This window comes from Vigna umbellata, chromosome 2, assembly GCF_029865625.1.
Source record: "Vigna umbellata cultivar VRB3 chromosome 2, Vumbellata_1.0, whole genome shotgun sequence".
Taxonomy (NCBI): Eukaryota; Viridiplantae; Streptophyta; class Magnoliopsida; order Fabales; family Fabaceae; genus Vigna; species Vigna umbellata.
Genome location: NC_142166.1, coordinates 3,092,475 through 3,114,141, shown reverse-complemented (window position 1 = coordinate 3,114,141; position 21,667 = coordinate 3,092,475). Strand labels below are relative to the sequence as shown.

The window sequence follows — 21,667 nt, the reverse complement described above, 5'->3', positions numbered from 1 at the left end:
CTGATATGCCACATCCGTTTAAGTATTTTTCTTTTTGTTTTTTAAATATTATATTTAATTAATTTATAAATTCTTTTTATTATTTTTATTTTTTTATAATATATTACGAAAATTAATTTTATTTTACTTAATTAAATAATTATTATTAATTTAATTAAATAATATTTATATATTAATTTAAAATATATAAATTAATAAACTAAAAAATAACTTACATATGGCATATCCGTTTAATTTATAATATTTATATATTATAACAATTAATTAAATAATAATATATAAATTAAATTAATAATAATTTTTTATTAAATAAAATAAAATTAATTTATATATAATTATGTAATAAATTTAAAATAAAATTAAATAATATTTATATATTAATTTAAAATTAAATAAATTAATAAACTAAAAACTAAAAAAAAAAATCTTAACGGACGTGGCACATCCGTTTAACTAATTATATAAAAAATATTAAATTAATAAACGAAAAACTAAGAAAAAACTTGAATGGATGTAGCCACATCCGTTAACGGATATGCGATATCCGTTGAAGTATTTTGTCTTCAACGAATGTCGACATCCGTTGAAAAAAAATGTGAAGATGTAAGATATTTTAAAATATAAATGATAGTTTTAGAATTTTTAAAAAATATGATGGTGCAGGGAGCAATGTGAGGTGGTGTAGGGAGTAATCTGTTTAGCGTGAACTTAACAAAATGAGCGTGAGAATAATAAAGCCCAAAAGAGAGGGACTATTGCATGGCCCAGTTTATTGGTATGGGTTGTTAATTGTTTTTTTTTGTGTTGGAAATAATTTTTTGTAAACATTCTAAATTTGGGTGGGCCTGGGAGTATTATATTAAATACTATTTTATTCAATTATTTCTATACTCAGAAGGGATTGGAGCTTGAGATTAAAGATGAGTGTTGTAAAAGGGACAACATGATAAGGAAGAGAAGAAAGTAGGAGATAATGGAAGAAAAGAAAAATGAAAAACAATTTAGAATGTTTAAAAGATAATTTTATCATTCAAATTAACCTGTTGAACCAGAATGATATATTACATTTAAAGAAATAATAGAATGAATTTATACTTCCCTAAAATATTGATATAAAATTGAATTAAGAATAAAAATAGAAAACACAATTAAAACTTAAACTAATCATAAAAATTACTTTCATTAGTTAATCAGTACCGTATTTATTATTTTAAGTATGATACATTATTTTTCACATTATATAATATAGCCTTAATTATGTTTTAAGCTCATCATAAATTTAAAAACTTTCAATTTAGTTCTAATAAATCTTTAGAATCAATTGAGTATTTAATAAAATATAAATTATAAATTTTTAAAATAATAAAATAATATACTATGAAACAAGATCACATGACAAAATAATAATCATGTCTGTCAATTAACAGTCACATTCTTCAAAAGAGTATTTAACAAAAAAAAGTTAAAAAATAAAAATTTATTGAACTTTCAATAAACTTTAAAAATATATTAAAAACTTAATTGAAAATTTTCAAATAAACATAAAAACATAATTATGCTTATAATATAATATAATAAGATGTTATATTTAAGCCATAAAAACAAATTCTCTTCCCCTTTAAAAATAATTTAAAAAAGAATCAATGAGGATGAGTCTTGATTTTGAAACACTTCTTCTGAAATCTATCCATCTATTCTAATATGCTGCATCACATTTAAAATAAGAATTTCACAAAACTATACATAAACTTCATTATGTAGGTATCAACTTGACTCCATATTATTATGCATTTTTAAAACGTGTATAAAAACTTATTAAATTTAAGTATTTAAGTAGGTTGGTCCAGCATTGCATGAACATACATTGTAATGTTATTGCTAATAATTTTTCTGACATTGTCAGTATATTTATTATGGTCCACCTTCTTAATCAACTCTCTCAATCACTGCTCTATCTTGTTTATTATATTATATTATTTTTTTAATTTTATTTAGGTTTTATTAAGTATCCATAGATATTTGTAAATTTCAAAATACCCATAACTAGGAACGAATAACAGTTACAGATTAAGTAGTGATTTATCTAGATGTAATGTATGAAGCCTAACACAGGTTCAATCAAAATTTTGTAATCAAATTCATACGTTTAAGATATAAATTAAAAAAAAACTGATGAAATATAATATTTAAGATCATATTTTTTAATATAAAATTATAAGTTATCAGAATAAAAAAATATTTAAAACTGTTTAAAATTAAAATATAAATAAAAAGGCCATTAAATTATAAAAATTATAATATTCTTATGTTAAAAAGTATAAAATGATTTTGAAAATGATGTAACATAAAGAAATGACGTAAATTAAAATAATATTTATAATGTGATACGAAACACGTGCCCTGAAAAATTCAATTGAGGAACCAAATTATATGAGGACCCACCCACTAATAATTTGAGAAAGGAACTTAATTGGGCTGGTTGGATCATAAAGGATCCAATGGGGCCAGTAATTGTGGCCCATCCTTTCAGTGTTTTTCCAAATTCATGTTACTTAAGCACTAATTAAGCGGATTTCTTGACCAAATTTGATGATGAAAAAGCATATTTTTCCGTTATTAGTATAAAACATACAACTTAGGTATCTGAGGTGAACATGATCCACCATAACGTCACACAATTACATTATCTCTCTTTTATACAATGAAAATTAAATTATCATATACTTATCATTATCTAAATGGTTATTGATGAGTTTATAAAATAGAGTTCTAATGAAAATTCATTGTCTTCAATTTCACTCATATCATCATCTTTAACTTATGATGACCACGCATGCACAAGAGACATTTATTATTATTTTAATGTTTATTTTATCTTTAACTATATAAATTCTTGTAGTTGATTATTTAATAGATTTTAAGAGGATAAAGTCAATTTAAATTTGACAATTCAGCTATTAAATGCATATAGTAGATGTAATCATCTATTCCCTTATTTCAAACCTATATTTTTAAATTTCAGAGTGGATATTTGATTAACAATGACCTAGCTAGGCCCAATTAATGGTAATTACACTTTATCTTAAGTTACTTAACGTTACAATTAATCTCTTTATCGACTGACCATTCGGTTTTACCGTGCGATCACTAGAATATTGTTAGAAATGTCTGACTTTACTACTAGTTAACTGTTTGGTTTGTGACTGATCTATTGGTTAACTGTTTGGTTTGTGACTGATCTATTGGTCATTTGTTACCGAAATTAAACAAGTTCGGTTGAATTTTTTAGTATTGGGAGCATTAAAAATATGCTGACATTGATATATTAATATTTTAATATATTTTAAAAATGAAAATCAATATTTATCATTATATTGTGTGTATTTAACAGAGAAATCAAATTCAAACTAAACGATTTCCAAAGTCTTTCGTCTCATTTGAATATTCTTTATGGTATACCATCGAAGTGACTCCAAAATTTGAGGATTCAATAATGTTGGAAATCTTTGATAGATGATCAATTACAGGAAATAATAAACCTTGGGGAAGCAAAAACACGTATATATTATGATTCACTAGTACAAAACACCGGATAACGTCGGTGTTTTTTGGCCTTTCACGTTGAATTTAAGGTCGACGTCATATCGAGAGACATTAAAATGATATCGAACATAGAACAATTCGACATTTATAGTAAAACAAATTAACGTCGAATTTTGTCAATATGCAACGTTAATCAATATTTTTGTTTTTTTTAATTAATCGTGATGCTTTTTCACAACTTTACGAGACTTGAAAAGCAGAAAAACAACAAATTTCAGTTTTTTGTATTTTATAAAGCACGAACTATGAACGTGTAATGTAGTATGAACAACAAACAACAATAACAAACAACAATAACAAACAACAAACAAGTTCAATCAAACAACAACAACACAGGTTCAACCAAACAACAACAACAAACAAACAAGTTCAACAAAAAAAACAACAAACAAGTTCAACAAATAAGTTCTTCTAAAACGAAAACGAAAGTTAACCTTCAAAAGGTGGATTCGTCGAAATAAAGTGTTGTCACCAGTGAAAGAGAAAACAGAATGCGCCTATGAAGGACAAGAACAAAAGAATAATCGGTCAAAAAAAACGAAAATCATACCTAAAATAGTTAATTAACGTGCATTTGTAACAAATAAAAGAAAGATTACATGTAATGGTCGTCAAACTTCGTTGTAAAAAAGTTTGAGCAGAGAAGAGGTATCGCGCGCTAAGATAAAGTGAATGAATTTTCAATCTCTTGCTCAAACTTTTATTGCATTCACTAACCTTTTAACGTAACACTGGGAAATTCGACGTCATACGTAAATACATTTTCACCTTCGCGCCAAATATTTTCGCAAAATTTACCCAATATTACAAATTGACATCGAATTACAATTATAAATGATATCTAATAATTACATTTATTTACAAAAATGTCAACGGTTATTTTTAACATTGTCTATTCAGTGGTTGGATATTGAACGTGTAATGTTATACGTTGTTTTTGCACTAATGATTATTATATATTAGAAAGGGTAGAAATTCCCTTGGAAAAAAAGCCACTGAAAAAGCATAAAAAAGCAACTTAAAGTTTGAAAAATGCATTGCTTGTCCATGCTGGCTAAGATCAAGAATATATGAGTGTATTAATTTTTTTTATGGAGAGAAGAGAATGATTAAGAGAAAAGAAAAAAGGTATCAATTGTGACAATCATAGAAAGAAGTTAAGATATAACTAACAAAATACGTAATGTATCAATCACAAATCATGATAAAGCATCGCTATCATATATAATATATCTGTTCATTCTTATAATACTTGAAATAAAAAACATAGACGATTGTTTTTTATTAGTATCCGATGTAAAAATGTTTCACTGTACTAAAAAAGATGTATATTTAATCTAATAATATATAAGAGAAAAGATAAAAGAGAAATAAAAGTGGTGTATGATGAGTCATGCTCTTTCCACAATAAGAAACAGAAGAAAGTGTTAAAGTGGGGACCATGAAAATGAACAGGGAACTATTATTTTCCAGCAAGAACACTAATTCTTCCCCTAATCTTATGAGCATGTTTGACAAAAAAAAAAAGGAACTTTCTAGAACGAGCACAAGCAAAAGGTAAAAATATGCATATAGCAATATAAAAATAAAATTCAATAATAAAATATATTTTGACATGTCTAATTAATCCATATCTTATATATGATGTGAATAACATAAGCCTTATTATGTGGGTTAACATTTGTTGTGATATTACAGACAATATGCATATGTCTTGTTCATTTTCTTTGCTTTTTGGTATACTATGACCTATCAATCATCTCATTTTTTTGTTCAATAATGTTAAACTAGTACCCCACATTAAATTTATGCCATTGGAATGAGATATATGTCGACCAATTTATTAATTCAATGAAATTACGAGCTTATTTTATTGGCACAAATAAAAATAGCATTATTTTGATGGTAGACTTTTCAAATTTGATCACATTTAATTTTTTAAGTAAATTTTAAAACTAAGATATAAAAATGATAGATTTTTCTAAGAAGATTCTTTTAAGAGAGGAGTTATACAATACTAATAAAAAGATAAGTTTAATTTACGTATAAGGAATTCAGACAACTTTTAATCTAAAATTTTAAAATAACAAATATATGGGTCTTTATATTTATATGATATTTAATTTTTCTTGATATTATACATAAAGTGACATTTGAAATTTTGAGAAAATAAAGTGTAAAATGTTAAAAGAAAAGAAAATATTATTGGATGGTGGAGCCTATGATGATGAAGACGGAGATGGATGGATGAATGAGCGTGAAACTTTATATATGGGTTGTTTTATTTAAGGGTAACCAGGCTGGAAAGTAACCATTTGTGATGGAAATTTGGCTTTCTAACATCCTTTGCGTTGACAAATGCTTCATCGATTTACCATAATCAACCAAACTTTGGGATCAGTGAATTTGGTGTGCCTTAATCAACAGTGCAATAACCAAGATTTATAGGCACAAACTGACAGAACAAGCAATTTGTATAGCACAGATCTAAAGAAATAAACAACCAGAAAATCCAAGGCCTCTATCATTTCTTCCGTTTCCTTTACGTCTCCTCTTTAGGACCATCCAACACTTACTATTTACCTCATTCTCTTACATTAAATGTATATACCATAATTTAACTTAAATTTAAAAGAGAAATGTATTTTTAATAATCTTTTTACAACATGTAATAATACGTTGATCCATTTCAAATATCCATATTAAATAAATCATTAAAAAAAAATGTTAACATTTTACGAACTACCTTAATTAATGTCAGACTGGACACACTACCTCATCGCTCGTCTAACTAAACCTAAACGAAAACGGACCTAAATGGAACACAACACCCAAAATGGTAAAGGTATATATATATATATATATTTTCGACAGTTATTTCTTATTTCTTAACGTGTTCAAAGTTCAAACATGGCTGCTTTATGTTAAAGTAAAAAGGTGTCGGTGGTGTCCACCATTTTTTTTCTCGATATTATTCCCTTTACACTATTTTTTTTTATTATTCTATTATGTTATTTATAATAATGGAAACGCACAAGCACAGTTGAAAAGAGGATAATACAGTGTTTCAACCACACCATAACACTACACCTCAAAATAGCAACACAGCATCCTTCCCTTCACTTTTCTTTCTTTCTTTCTTTCTTTCTTTCTTTCTCTACACATTCTCTCTCTGATTCTTCTTTTCTGAGCAAATAACAACCTCATTCCTCGGATCCTCGGAACATGAGAACCAGAGTGGTGTTGTGGTTTTTCGTCACCTTTCTTTCTCTCACTTCTCTTTCAACAATGGCAGCAGATCACAACCTTCAAACTTCGTCCAAGGATGACATCAAATGCACCCCCTGCGGCCAGGCTGTTCCCTCTCCTCCGCCACCCTCTCCACCACCGCCATCTCCCACCACCACCTACTGCCCTCCCCCGCCGTCCCCTCCTTCAGGCTCCGGCGGCGGCGGTGGCTCTTACTATTACTCCTCTCCACCGCCACCCTCTCCGTACATCTACTCCTCTCCACCGCCGCCTGCATCATCCGGTGGCGGCGTGTATTACCCGCCGCCGAATAAGTACTACCCGACGCCGCCACCGCCGAACCCAATTGTCCCTTATTTCCCGTTCTACTACCACATCCCTCCTCCTTCTCCGTCCACCGCGGCTCCTCCGCCGGTGAAAAGCTGGTTAGTCTGTGCAACCTCGTTGTTACCTTTTCTTGTTGCGTTGCTTTGGTAGAGAGAAAGAAAAAAAAAAGGAGAAAAAGGGAAAATTGTGGGAATAAGTGCAGAAATTAGCAGATCTTGGGAAAGTGGAAGTGAAGTCACTGCAAAGACAGTGTGCCTATTTCCCATTTTGCCCCTGGAATAGCATGAACTTGTTTCAATTTCTATGATATCACTTTTTTTACAATGTAACGTAGGTTGATCTGCAATTTAATTCGTAACTGTATTTAGCCTTTTAATTTTGGTTACTATGAGAAATTTATAAATTCAAGAAGGTTCTTTTAGTTTCCATTTATTTATTTTTTTGTCAATATATTGCGTTTTTTTCATCACAACTGGAATTAGATACAATTAATTAATTAACTAATTGATAATAATTTTTTACATACAGTTATCTAATAGTCAGCATAAAAGTTAACACCAATTAGAGTTTAGAATTAAAGCTATAACCTTTTTTGTCCACGGAACCGTTAAAGATATATAATTTGATGAAATAATGTTACAAAAGTTAATAATTTTGCAATGCAGGTCAGGCTATTATTAGATGATAATATATATTTTTTTTCATTATCGGAATATTTTATTGAATAAGAATAATTAAAACGTGTAATAAAAACAAGTGATGAAGAAATATATTATCGATATGATAATTAAGGGATCATGTGCAAACAGTAAAATAACTATAAAGACAACACATCATCATCAAAACTGTACCACATTATCGGTGACTACTGTCGTTGCTTTCTTATGTTTCACACCTGAGTGTTAAAATTTGGATAAAAAATACGTTAAATCTATTATATGAATTCAATTCATTTATTAAATCTATTTTATATATTTTCCTTCTGTCGATTTGAAACATCTAAACTCTAAGTGGTTTTTGAAACATCAAGGTTTTGTTTATTTTTGAAAAATGATTTAAAAGAGTGAATCAATAAATTTTGAAGGATAGAAAGTGAAAATTAGTATTATTTGGATAGAAAAGTTAAAGTAAAAAGATTTGAAAAGAAAGTTTCTATGGATGTGATGAATACAAAATTATTTTAATAAATTAAAATATAATATTATATAGTTAAAATTAATATCAAATAAGAGTGTCTAAAATATAGATAAAATATAGATGTATATGTGTATTAGAGTTCTTAGATTTTATGCTCTAAAATGCAAAGAACTATCAGAAGTCCATGCTACCCTTCTATCAAAGGTTGACACATATTTTTCTTATATTTTCTTTCTTTTTTTGTTTTCTTTCTTAATATAACTAATTTCAATTTTAATATGATATTTCAACATTCTATATCGTTGAAAATCATTGATTTAAAAAGTGAAAATATTTCTACAGTGACTAAAAATTGATATAAAAATAAGATATTTATCAAATTCACTGTGTATACAAATTATAACTTTATAATATATATTAAATATAAGATGTGAATTTTAAATGTAATTTAATTTTACAAAATTTATTTATATTCATACATATTTTAAATTAATTTTATTATTAATAAGTGTAAATTTTTTAACACATTCTTTATGTCAAGATATAAACATTTTATATGTAAAATTAAATATTAATAAATAATTCAATAATAAATCAAATGATATATATATCCAAAAAAGATACAAATTTCACTAAAATAAATATAAAAAATAATACATATTAAGAGCTGACTTATGAAATTATGTTTACATTTATATTAAAATTAATTTTATTTCTAACAACAAAAATCAAATAACACAATTTTTAATAACCTGAGTAGATGTAATAATTTTATATTTAAATGATATAACCGATTAAAATTAGCTTCCAACTAAATAGTCAATATTTCCAAACAACAATAATCCATATAAGCTAACTTTTAACTTATATTATTTTATTTTATTTCTAACATATATTTCTAAAATAAAAAAAAAGAGTTATTCCTAATAATGTTTCTAATATATTTCTAAAATATGTTTTCCTATTTTTTTAACATATATTATTCCTAATAAATTTTGTAGCATATGTTTCTATCAACATATGCTTGTAACATGTATCTCTAATATACATTTCTAAAAAAAAAAATTGAATGTATATTTTATATTTTCAAAATAATATGTTTTAGAGTATATATTGAGTTGTAGATGTGTGTAATTATTGAATTTTTATGAGATGAGTAATTATGATGAAGAACAGTGAAGTGGGCCACCTTCTCTTTCATGCTTCTCATTCTTCACGCATTCTCATCCAAATCCAACTCATCTTTCTGTGGGTGTTGCTCCCTCCACCACCACACCTTTTTTCCTCCACCTCCCCTTTACTATTTTGCCCTTAAATAAAATTTTATTTTTGGGGTTAATTTTTTTAATTTTACCCATTCACAACCTATTCCACTAATAACCTATTTTAGTTCCTCCTACATGAGTAAAATATTTTTCTTTTATTTTAACATTATTTTTCTTCATCTCTTTCTTTTGTCGCGGTGAGATACTACAAGTTCTAAAGGTTGGTGGTAGTGGAAAGAATTATCAAGTAGTCTCCCTCTCGTGGTGCAGTGTCGCTCTCGTGATGCAGTGTCGCTCTCGTGATGCAGTGTCGCTCTCGTGGTGCAGTGTGTGGAGTGGTGCAGTGCGTGTGTTGCTTCCTTAAGGTGTGTTTTCGAATAAACCTTCAAATAAAACCCTAAAATAAAAAACGTAACTTTTAAACGGTGACATCCTTCAACGGATGTCAACATCCGTTTAAGGAAAGAACGGATGTCAACATCCGTTTAAGGAAAAAAACGAATGTCAACATCCGTTTAAGGAAAAAACGGATGTCGACATCCGTTTTTTCCTTAAACGGATGTTGACATCCGTTTTTTTCCTTAAACGGATGTTGACATCCGTTCTTTCCATAAACGGATGTTGACATCAGTTCTTTCCTTAAACAGAATCCGAGTTACGTTTTTAATTTTAGGATTTATTTTATTAGTTTATTCTTTATTTTGGAAATATTTTAATAATTTAATTTAAATGTTTTGATTTATTATTTTTTAATATATTTTTAATGTATTTTAATAATGTAAGGAAAATGAAGAAGAAAGAATCGTATGAGGAGAAGTGAAACGGAGAAGACAGATGGAGTTGTAGAGTAAAACTGAAGACAAATTATTAAACGGAATTGAGAGATGGAAAGATTGAGTGCAGGGAGTAAGGTAGGAGAATTAGGTTTGAAATAAATTAAAATAGTATAAGTAAAAAATTTTAATTTGAGGATATAATTGAAATTAAAAAAAATTAGGGAGGTGGAGGGAGAAAGGTGTGGTGGTGGAGGGAGCAACACCCTCTTTCTGTTTGTGTTTCCAATGCCCAACCCATACCAAACTTCCATTTACTATTTTATATAATATATTTTAATTTCTCTAATTTTTTATAAATAATTTTACAATTTTTTAAATATTAAATGGGGCCTTCAACTTATTTTTGTATGGTTGTAAATGATAATGGGACAATTCTATACAGACACTGTAATTATTTGCAATAGAATATAATATTAACCAAATAAAAATATACATAAATAACTTGAAAAATTCAAAGGGACAGTTCAAATATAACACTCAATATATACATAAATATAAAACATACATAAATATAACACACAAAATATATATATATATATATATATATATATATATATATATATATATATATATATATATATATATATATATATATATATATATATATATATATATAAAAGTTTTCTTCTTCCACCACTCTTATTTATATAAAAAAATATAACTATTTGATTAAATATATCATGAATAATATTAATGAATAAAAAGGTATCTTTCTCAAAAGTTATTCATCTTAGTAACAAAATATATAATTATTAACCTTTTCTTGAAGACCATTAAATATGAATTTAGAAATTTAGATTTATCACAATATCTAATTTGCCTAATATTTACTCTTTATAATATAAATCTCATCCAGTGAAGTAACTTTTACATATTTGTCCGAGCATTTATAACTCTTCACTTTGGTTGGATGTCACAAATTTTCATCAATCTTTACCCCTTGATATCTTTGTTTTGTTTATATGACTATGAATAAAATATAAAATTCTATAGAATCCTTTAACTTAACAAACTCATATATGTATTCACCATAATACTATCAATCGACCATTTTTTATCACCATCTCCACATCTTGCAATTCATTTCACCTAATAAATAAGAGAAATAACAAATAGTATTCAACCAATCCTAATAAGCTTAAAATCCAAACAAAGAATGTTATAAGAAACAGGGATATAAAACTTGAATTAAACATACTATCAACGGTATATTTCTTTATTTTATTAAGTAATTTTGTAAGACTAATTATAATTTACTAAGTGAATTTAATCAATAAAGTTACCCATTACGAGTTGAGATTTACTAGGTGAAATCTCATTCGTTGGACATATTTGAGAAATTTATAGTGAGTTGTTATTCATTGGACATTATTAATTAAAAATAAATAAAACCATTTGCATTTTAGACGAGATTCCATGAGAAAATTCTGAATTGTTGGATGAACTACTGGGCAAATAAATCACTTTTTCTTTTACAATAAATTGATTCATGTCATCCATTTTAAGTATCTTCAATATTAGAGATTGCTATTCTGATTATAAACAATTCACATGAGAAACTGAATGTTACTCGTTAGATCCTTCAGGTTGAAATGAAAAACACTTGTGAACATTTCGTATTTGCCATTCTAGAATCCTTGACAACCGAATAAATCTTAAAACTAAACATTTATTGAATATCATAATCTTTCTTCAAAACTCAAATCAGAGCCCAAAGAACAGTTGTCAAGAAATCGCAAGCAAAAAGACAACCTTCACAGAAATAACAAATTGTTGTAACATAGTTTGACAAATTGACTACAGTTGATACACATTCCTTCCATTGGGGACATACAATTTTCAGCTCTCCTAATGAGAGTTTGTGCTTCAGGCAGCAATCTCTCTCGATTTAGGCTTCTATTGACACTACGCATTCTAGCTCCTGATTTGAATTGTGCGAGAGAAAATGCTTCAGAATAGCCCAACGGAGAAATGCAAGCACAAAAATATTCTAATTCTTTCATTTGAATACAACCACGGTTTCTGAATACTGTATCCACTCAAATCAAATACTGACTCTGTATGAATAAATTACCAATACAACTACACGACTCAATAAAAAATAGGACTCAAAAGCCGCATTCGAGAAAAACCCATCCACTGCCATATAATACGGTCCCTGCTACTGCAACATAGAACCTTCCAATAGTTATATATGCCCACAGCATATGTATTTTTAACACGACATAAACTTCTAACAAGGTCACTATGCTGCTGTTGAACCCACCACCACCCTTCTTATTTGGACTTGGTAGTTAAACTGACCCACCCCAGCACCTCATTAACCACGGACACAAGACCAGACTTAAACCAGACACCATGAAGTGCAAGGACCAAACTGACCGAACTCACCCCCTGGCCCCCAACCCCACCCCACCCCACCCCACCCCACCCCAGACTCGACTCCCCAACAGTTTACCCTAGCATCAACCCTGCTCCATCCAACCAGGTTCCTACATTATTCAAACCAATTTGGCTTAGAAAACTGAAACTTGTATTAAAAAATGAGGGGAAATTTCAATTGATGACCCTATAGAAAAAATAATACTGAGACAAAGCATATTTACCCACACAACAGTCTTCAACTAAAGTTGAATCCACCAGATGGGACTGGAAGCTCGTTTCCAAAGTTAAAACCAGGTTGAGCACCATCTCCTGTAGGTAGTGTGTCATCATCGTCTTCCAACCAGTATGTTTCAAGAATTTTAACAGCCTTTTCATATATTTCATTGTTGTCATGACTCTGCAGGTTTTCGATTTTCTCCAATCCTTCCGCATCATCTATCATCTGAGCATACAAGTTGACATCTCCAGTGTTACCCAAACTCTTCTCAGCTTCCCCAACCTTCAGAATGTTCTCAAGACCTTCTAAACAGACAGTGACAATTCTTGGGTCGGGACAAACAAGCAGATCACAGAGTGGTTTTATGCAACCCTGGCTCACCAAATACCTTACAACCACGTGTGATAAGTCAATACATAATTTCCAATATTTAGCAACTTGCCATCAGGAAGTGGAATTAAAAAAATAAAAAATAAATATAAAAGTTATACTTGATCTGCTCATGGGTACCACCAGACGTAGCATTTGAGATTGCCCATGCCGCTTCCTTTTTAATGTCAAACTCAGCATTTTGAAGAAGATTGACAAGGGGGCTAATCAGACCAGCTTCAATGACAGCCTATATCACATATAAATTGTAAGCCAACTAAAATTTTAATCATTAATCCTTCACAAGTGCCAATAGAACATTCTCAAGGTCCCAAACGTACAATACTTTATATTTATAATACAAAATACCAATGTTCTGTTACTTGAATATACAAGTGATTTACCTGCATTTGGAAGAGAAGGACGAGAGAACGGGGGGATAATATTATAATTATAAAAATATTTAATTCTTAAAATATGGATGGATCAATTTTTTAAAATTAATTATTGATAGATCAAAATAAATTAACGAACTACTTTATCCAATGAAATTAATCCTACCATATATTTGTCCCACATGTTCACGTTCAAGAACATCTAGCTTCCTATATTACTTATTACAGAGCCACAGCATCTGTAGCACTCCGTACTGGTTGAAGAGATATCCAATTTTAAGAGATAAATATTTCCATTCCATTGAAATATCCAATTTAATATGTATGGAGATAACAAACATCAAGCTAAAGAAAAGGATAAACAACAACAAAAAAATACCAATGGTCTGTTTGATTAAAAAAAGGATTTACATCAAGTAAAAAAATTGGGATACAGTGGTTTACCTGTATCTGTTCTCTGTTTCCAGCTGTAATGTTCGATATGGTCCAGCAAGCTTCTTTCTTGATGCTTTTCTTATGATTGTGTGTCAACAGACTCAAAAGGCACGGGAGAGCACCATGATTGATGATAGTCTGATGAAATGAGTTACAACAAAGTCAGGAAAATCTCAACAATGATGCATTGGGGAAGCAAAACCTAGATTCATGGTTAGTGGTGGTGTTACAGTGGCAATTCATAGTGCTAAAAGCCAAGAAAGACATGCAAATTGAATTCTTCAGTGGATAGTGGATAAGGCATGCAATGAATATCATTCTATAAAATTCTTCACTCTTCCGAGCCTCTCACTCTATTTTCCCCAAACCCTCAAAGGATTGTATTCAGTACAAAACTAGAACGACCGACTGTTTACAACTCATTACCTGAGTCTGAATATCATCTCCGGTTACAATATTTCCCACTGTGCGAAGTGCAGGAATCAGCACTGAAGGGGATGGGTGCCTTTACAACAAACAGACAAGTTTAGTGCCAAGCCAATTAATTGAAACAATAGAGCAATGATTGACCAGGTACAGTAGATTTAGCACTCACATAAGGAGTTGCACCAGTCTGCCACATACACCAGCCTCAATAACAGCTTGGATTTTGTCATTTGTTCCATCAGAAAGATATGATAGCGCCCAGCATGCATCTGTTAAGACCTCTTCATCATTGGAAAATACTAATCGCTCAAGAGCTGGAAGTGCTGCCCTGACCTGTCCATAAAAAATTCTCTTCGTTGTAGCCCAACACAGTTTATCTTACAGATTTTATTTCTATCAAATAGAAAGACAATTACCTGCTCAAATGGAGGCTGTGGTTTGCCCCTGCAGAAGTTTGACAGGGTCCATGTTGCATTTCTCAACATAGAAAGTTTTGCATGTTCGTTCAACTGGGCCAACAGTGGGATTAAGGCACCATGGCCAAGAACCAGATCACGACACCTGGGGGAGTCGCCAGCAACATTTCCTAACGCCCACACTGCCTGGAATTTCAAACTTCCATTATTCCGGCAAGCTAGGTCAAGATTCCAAGAAAGGAAAAGACAGAACTACCACATTCTCGTATCACCATACCTGCTCCCGAACATCATCACTGGGCGAACTAAGCAACTTGACAAATATCGGAACTGCCCCATGATCAATCACAACTTTGGTATTCTCAGAAGTTCCAGATGCTATGTTCGTGAGAGCCCATGCAGCCTCAAACTAACACAAAAAAAAACAAATTACATAAGAAACCAATCAAGAAATCAAATTCCATCCAAACTACACTACACCACACAAAAACTTCCAATGCATGGAATAAAACAAAACCTGAAGTTGGGGGAAATCCTCCCTAACAAGAAACTCCACAAATCGAGGCACAACTCCAGCTTGAATAACTTCCTCAATAGGGGGACTGCGCTCTACACAATAGAATAAGCCACACAACACGAAACAAAATTAACACAGAGAACCATAGCACCACAACAACATCAAACAAAATCAATCCACGTTACCAATCGAAAGCAGCTTCCGAAACTGCGTGGTCGCTTCCAACTGCTGGCTGTTATCATCTGACCACACTCCAGCAACCATCGCAGGGAGGCTTTCTAACTGCAGCCAACAAGAAAGAGACAAAAACAACCATCATAACCCTTTTCATAACTAACCGACTAATCCCACTGAAACAAATCAAATCACAACAGCGCGATTCAAAGCGCATGAATCTGAAATTTCAAAGATCGCAGTGGAATTCTAATTTCCTTCCATGCGATGCCGATAACAGCAATACCTTCTTCTCGACAATGGAGGCTTGAAGAGGAGTGGGGAACTGTTGCTGAGCTTGAAGGCCTTCACGGCGCTTCTTCTGGAGGCTCTCTTCTCTCTTACTCTTCCGGATCTCCACCATATTATCCTCCCTCCTCCTACGACCCTCATCGGCGTCCACCGCCACCTTGTAACGGTTGCGACGAACCTCGGTTCTAGCATTTGGCCTCAACGACATCTTCGCTGCAACAAGAATAACCCTAACCCAAAGAACAATCAAAGATCGAAGGAATCGGAATTGAAAATGGGGAAAAACCCTAAGTTTTCGATTGAGAATTAGAGCGACATGGTTTCTTTGATATTCTCAGGAAATTTAAATAGCGGTGGGTTCTGTATGTAGTGGGGTCTGGGGTTGCGTTGCGTGCAGCGGTGGTTGTGGTTGTGGTTCTGGATCTCGGGTCTGGTGTTTCGGGTCGGATCCAGGCCCGTTGGTCCTCAATAATAATGAAAGTGATTTCAAATTTTGTAATGGATCGTACGGATGTCATGCGAACCGGTTACGGTTCAGTGTGGAGAGATGGGCCCTCACTTCAATCATATCAATCTTTCCATGAAATTGGATGGGAATTCCAAGAATATCCATTTTCAACCAAATATTATTTATTTTTTGTATTTAATAAATACATAAAATTAAATATCCGATTCAAACTTATGTTTTTAATATTAAGTATCTAAAAAGTTAAATAAATGCTTGAAGCTTGAATTTTGCTGTTGAGTATGGATGGCTGAACCTGCTAGAATCCTGCTTTATTTAACGTTGACTCGTAAAAATAGGTGAAGTGGTTGACCCAATCTATTTTCTTTATAAATTATATATTAAAAGGAATTATTAATAGGATCTTATTATAAGTATCTTATGAAGTACAGATACTGCTAATAATTTTTTTTAATATTTCGAAGTATTCTAATTTCATTTTACTATTTGTCAAATACTTGTTATCTGGTTATTATAAAATGTTTATTATTTTCTTTCTACGGTAATAATATCATTTAACTATTTTTTATTAAATTTTAATAAAAAAAAGAATAAAAAATGTATATTTTATCAGTATAATTTATATACATATATTTAAAATAATATAAAAATAAAATATAAATATAAAAATAAAATATAAATATATAAACATAAATGTACATAAAATAAATTAAATTCAATACTATTATAAATCTTATTTTTTATTAAATTAACTTAATAATATATTTTTCTTTCTCTTATTAGATGAAATATTAGGAACATGGTTTTGGATGCCTCAGGTGGTCACATAACTATGAGTTGACACATATAATAATGAGAAATGACTCGTTTGGTCTAAAATACAATGAATGAAAGCAGACCGTTCTCTCTGAAATTTTGGCAAAGCTATAAAATACATACATGTAACGAAACTTTCTCGTGTTTCCCTATTCCATTCTCTGACATTGTTTCCAAGAATTCACAAGCCAAAAGAATGCAGAAAAATGTTTGTTTTATATAACTAAATAAGAAGCACTTAAATGTGGCCTTTTTTTTCTGGCACATTCTGCAGAATTTCCTATATATACTTTATCAAACAGACCACGCAATGATTAGATACCAGAAGAATTGTAACACCTTATTTACACCAATGAAGAAAGATAATATCAAACAATGAAATAATAATAAGCTTTGTTTTTTTCTTTTTATCTGCATTCTGAAGTTATTTACAGAATGAAATGAATTTCAACCCTTTGAGTTGTGTGAAACTAAAACTCCTAACTCCACTTTTTCCCTGTGCCCTTTTCATGATTCAAACAAAGTCATAACCTTTAACAAATGGAGTTGGAAACACAGACAAGAGAAGTTCATTCTGGTTTTCTCTGCTTGTGGGGTTCTCCCTTGCAACGGTTGACATGTACTGTGGTTGGGGTGATCTTGGTGGAGAAGCATACAAGGCAGAGGTTTCTAGAACCTCTCTTCGAACAATGGCTTCTTCCTCTGCCATTTTCTGTGCACGTAGTGCTGTTAGGTATAAACCAGCAGCCAAGAAAACTGTCGTCAAAGCCAACACCCCTGCAGCAGAAAACAACCCTTCTCTGATGCTGTAGCAGCCTGTTCTTGCCTTCGACCAATTCTTCAGATGGCCTGACTCTACACTCAGTGCTGCCAACAACAAAATCTCCGCAACTCCAAAACAAATCCTACAACATTCAATTCACATTTTCCATTTCTGGTTTAGTTGATTGCTGAAAAAGGGATACTTTTTGTATCAGAAATTATACTAAAATTGATTTCTTCTTTATCAGAAGTGGAACATGACAGTCAGATACCATGTTAGACTATATTACAAAATCAGCTTGACAGGTATTCTGTCCTATCTCTAGTCAAAGAGATGTTATAAAATGTGAATGGATGCTAAACTGTAAAAAAATTAGTGATTAAACTCTTGGACATGTAGTTATCCATTACTGTTAGATGAAGGTATTATCATCCGAGTATGCCAGTTTGTTGGTGGGAGGACTTATATTATTATTTCACATGATTAAAATATGCAGGAAGAAGTAATACTGGATTAGGTTTTGATTAACTTAAATTAAGGATAGTTAGGTGGGAAAGATAATGCTGTTTTCCTAATAATATAAGGCTGAAGTTTGTCTACAAAAAGATAAGAATAATGTATGGAAATAAGATTTCAAATAATTGATCCTTGATGGGACCATGAAATCAACCTATATGTTTGTTCTCCTTTGCTTTTTCACTCTATCTTCCCCAGAGTTTTTCTTATCAGCCACTCTCTCAATTTCTTTCTGTCTAATTTCAGAGCACACAGAGCTATATTTTCTGTGACATCATTCAAGAACATAAGAACAAAAATGTCTTTCTCTTACCAAGTTGTAACGAAGAAAAACGCTGCTTGCCATGTTAGGGACTTGGCAGAGGGAGAATCAAGATCCCAGGTAAGCAAAGAAGGTGATGATTTACTGAGTGCTATCAACATGTAAGTGTGCTGCGTGACCATGGCAAAGGCAAGTCCAACAAAAGCAGAAACAGCACATAGTAATGGCACTTTCCCGCTACCACTATAAACACATTCTGATTTGGCTCCGTTTTCTTTTCCACCTGCGTTCATCCATGTCACCTACCAAATCATATCATATAACATTAAAAACTTCACGACAGGGTTTTCTTCTTTTTTTTTTCATTCATTCGCTTAGTAATTTTGCAAACATATGAATCTTGTACCTCAGAACGTGTGGCTTCTGCTATGAGACATAGGATGAAGCAGAAGAGGCCAATCAGAATTGTGAGAACCATAAGAAAGGCACCGGTTTTGCTACTCAAATCTGTTTTCCTTCTGCTGGGTTGAAGGTCAGCGTGTGTGATAGCCATGTTTTGGAGCTGAAGAAGAAAGATGGAATTGAACAGAAGGGTAGAAGATGAGGTTTGAGAGTTTTGAAGAGAAGAATCTGGCAAAGGGAAGAAGGAAGATTTTCAGAATTGCTTGGAGCAAAGGTTGCTTAAAGGCCAAAGATTCCCACTGTGTGTGGGGATTTAATACCAAACAGTCCCACATAGGCAATTGTTAATTAGCACCATATGTTTATGTTTCATGTGTATTCATTGATGAAGACAACAAAGTTAGTGCTAATGACTCATGACACACCAAACATGTGTTCATCATGGCCATTTCACCTCCCAACAAAGTGCAGAGTACCTTCAGTTAATTCAGTTTTTTTTTTTCTCAAATATTAGAAAGAAAATGTTAATTAATTTAATTAGAAAGGGAATGAATTCTCTGCTTCTGAATTGGGGCAAAGCATTATAAGATGAACGGTTGTTATTGCTGTGTAGAAGTTGATATTCTTGGTTGAAACCTAAGTGGTGAGCATAAGAACAAAGCTTGAAAAAGTGGTATTCTGAGGTGGAAAATGTAGTTGAGAGTGAGAGGGACAAAAATAGCCATCAAGAGACACCAAATAGGTCAATCAATTGCCAAATGGAAGTCTGATGTCGGTTCTGACCATGTTTCTCTTGTTGGTTTGGTTTTACAAAAGAGAAAAAACAAAACTTTTTCATATTTTTTTAAAAGTAAATCTTTGGGTTCCTATTCTCCACAAGAATTAATTATGAAAATGCATTTCATAGTTATCCCAACATATATATAATTGTAGTGCCAATTTCTTAGCCTTATCTTTGATGCCAAAATGCAATCTGTGTCACTATACTTTGTCTAAATATTACACACTCATTGATTTCATTATATCATATTAATTGTGCTGTTTTTTTAAAGAGTTATCTCTCCCAAATTATTGAACGAAATCATGGTGACCATACCAACTTTATATAGTTAAAGCTAATTTTTTTCTTTTCTTTTGGCTCAGGAGAAATGATACCATAACACACTTTTACATTCATTTGACACAGAGTATAAGGGTAAAATAGTCTTAAAAGTGTAAAATTTTGTATTTTTTCAAGAAAGAAGAGAGTAAAAAGTAAGTAAGGGTAGTGTCAAATCAATGTAAAAAATTTAGGTGTGTCAAAGAATCATTTTTCTTTGGCTCAGTGATGGTAACTACAAAAATACTGTTACTTTGGGAGTACGAAAATACTCAAGACTAATACCTAATTGAGTAATTATTTGGAACGGAGTGTATTTTATTACTAATATAATCATGACACACTTTTATATTTATTTAATATAAAGTATAAAGGTAAAAAGTATAAACTTTTGATTTTTTAAAGAATAATAATTGTTTAACACACCTATGTGGAAGTTACACTCATATGAAACCCTGATATTTCATTTTTCTTTCCAATTTTACTCTTAATTAATAAAACCATTAAGAAAAATGATTTTTTGACATATATAAGTTTTTTACATTTTTGATACTACATTTTTTACCCTCCTATTTTTCGAAAAAATACAAAAATTACACGATCATTTTATCCTTATAGTGTGTGTCAAATGAGTGTAAAAGTATATTATGACATGATTAGTCAATCATAAAAAAAAGAAGAGAATAAAAAATAGAGGGAGATAATGTTAGATGGATGTAAAAAATTTAGATGTGTAATATTTTTCATTTTTAAAATATAATCTTAGATTTGAGACTTAAATTTCTTTTTATATATATATTTCAAATCATTAAATATAAAAATAAAAATTACTTTTATGTGTTTCTCTTATTTAAAAAACATTTAATTTTCGAATTTATTGTTTATTCTTTAAATCGGGTCAAAGTAGTCTGTTGGGCCAATATAGAGAAATGTCACGCCAAATTTATTGGGTCGTTTAGAATTAATGCATATAGGTTCAAATTCGCAGTCAATTCAATCTATTACGGTTTTGAGCATTATATCGGAAAAAATTCAGTTTTTTTTTATGAATTAAATAAAATCCAAGTCACTTAATTCGTCGGATTAAATAAGTTTGAACTAATTAATATGTAATTAACCAACAATAATCTTTTATTATGTTTTTATATATTTTTTCATAAAATTTTAATTATAATTATTTAAGTCGATAATTTAATTTCTTTTAAATATATAATAATATTTGAATAATTTAAATATTTAATTTATTTTTTTATAAAATTTAATTTTTAATTATTATATTTATAATAATATGTAATAAAATA

The 21,667-nt window shown here is 30.5% G+C and overlaps 3 protein-coding genes across 3 annotated transcripts; 1 reads left to right on the top strand and 2 right to left on the bottom strand.

Moving 5' to 3' along the window:
- The first annotated feature begins 6,648 nt into the window (after positions 1–6,648).
- On the top strand, positions 6,649–7,600 carry LOC148203212 (uncharacterized). The gene has a single exon (XM_088107922.1). The coding sequence runs from the start codon at positions 6,829–6,831 to the stop codon at positions 7,327–7,329; it is 501 nt and encodes a 166-aa protein (XP_087964048.1). The 5' UTR covers positions 6,649–6,828; the 3' UTR covers positions 7,330–7,600.
- Positions 7,601–12,066: 4,466 nt separating this feature from the next.
- Positions 12,067–16,434, bottom strand: LOC124836904 (importin subunit alpha-2-like). The gene is made up of 11 exons (XM_047312153.2): positions 16,038–16,434; positions 15,763–15,859; positions 15,578–15,669; positions 15,338–15,469; positions 15,061–15,246; positions 14,814–14,977; positions 14,645–14,723; positions 14,228–14,356; positions 13,511–13,638; positions 13,024–13,407; positions 12,067–12,909 (listed from the first exon to the last, which is right to left on the bottom strand). The coding sequence occupies exons 1-10, from the start codon at positions 16,248–16,250 to the stop codon at positions 13,038–13,040; spliced, it is 1,590 nt and encodes a 529-aa protein (XP_047168109.2). The 5' UTR covers positions 16,251–16,434; the 3' UTR covers positions 12,067–12,909; positions 13,024–13,037.
- A 1,258-nt stretch (positions 16,435–17,692) lies between these two features.
- LOC124836895 (uncharacterized) lies at positions 17,693–19,745 on the bottom strand. Its single transcript, XM_047312140.2, has 3 exons — positions 19,272–19,745; positions 18,917–19,167; positions 17,693–18,229 (listed from the first exon to the last, which is right to left on the bottom strand). Exons 1-3 carry the CDS (start codon positions 19,416–19,418, stop codon positions 17,839–17,841), a joined length of 789 nt encoding a protein of 262 aa, XP_047168096.1. The 5' UTR covers positions 19,419–19,745; the 3' UTR covers positions 17,693–17,838.
- Positions 19,746–21,667: the final 1,922 nt, after the last annotated feature.

Coding starts and splice junctions, on each gene's coding strand:
- LOC124836895 (XM_047312140.2), bottom strand. CDS start 19,418: ATGGCTATCACACACGCTGACCTTCAACCCAGCAGAAGGAAAACAGAT. Junction 19,168..19,271: donor CAGAAGCCACACGTTCTGAG/GTACAAGATTCA, acceptor ATGATTTGGTAG/GTGACATGGATGAACGCAGG. Junction 18,230..18,916: donor TTTTTCTTCGTTACAACTTG/GTAAGAGAAAGA, acceptor TGAATGTTGTAG/GATTTGTTTTGGAGTTGCGG.
- LOC124836904 (XM_047312153.2), bottom strand. CDS start 16,250: ATGTCGTTGAGGCCAAATGCTAGAACCGAGGTTCGTCGCAACCGTTAC. Junction 14,357..14,644: donor GAGATGATATTCAGACTCAG/GTAATGAGTTGT, acceptor TCATTTCATCAG/ACTATCATCAATCATGGTGC. Junction 13,408..13,510: donor GGTACCCATGAGCAGATCAA/GTATAACTTTTA, acceptor CGTGGTTGTAAG/GTATTTGGTGAGCCAGGGTT.
- LOC148203212 (XM_088107922.1), top strand. CDS start 6,829: ATGAGAACCAGAGTGGTGTTGTGGTTTTTCGTCACCTTTCTTTCTCTC.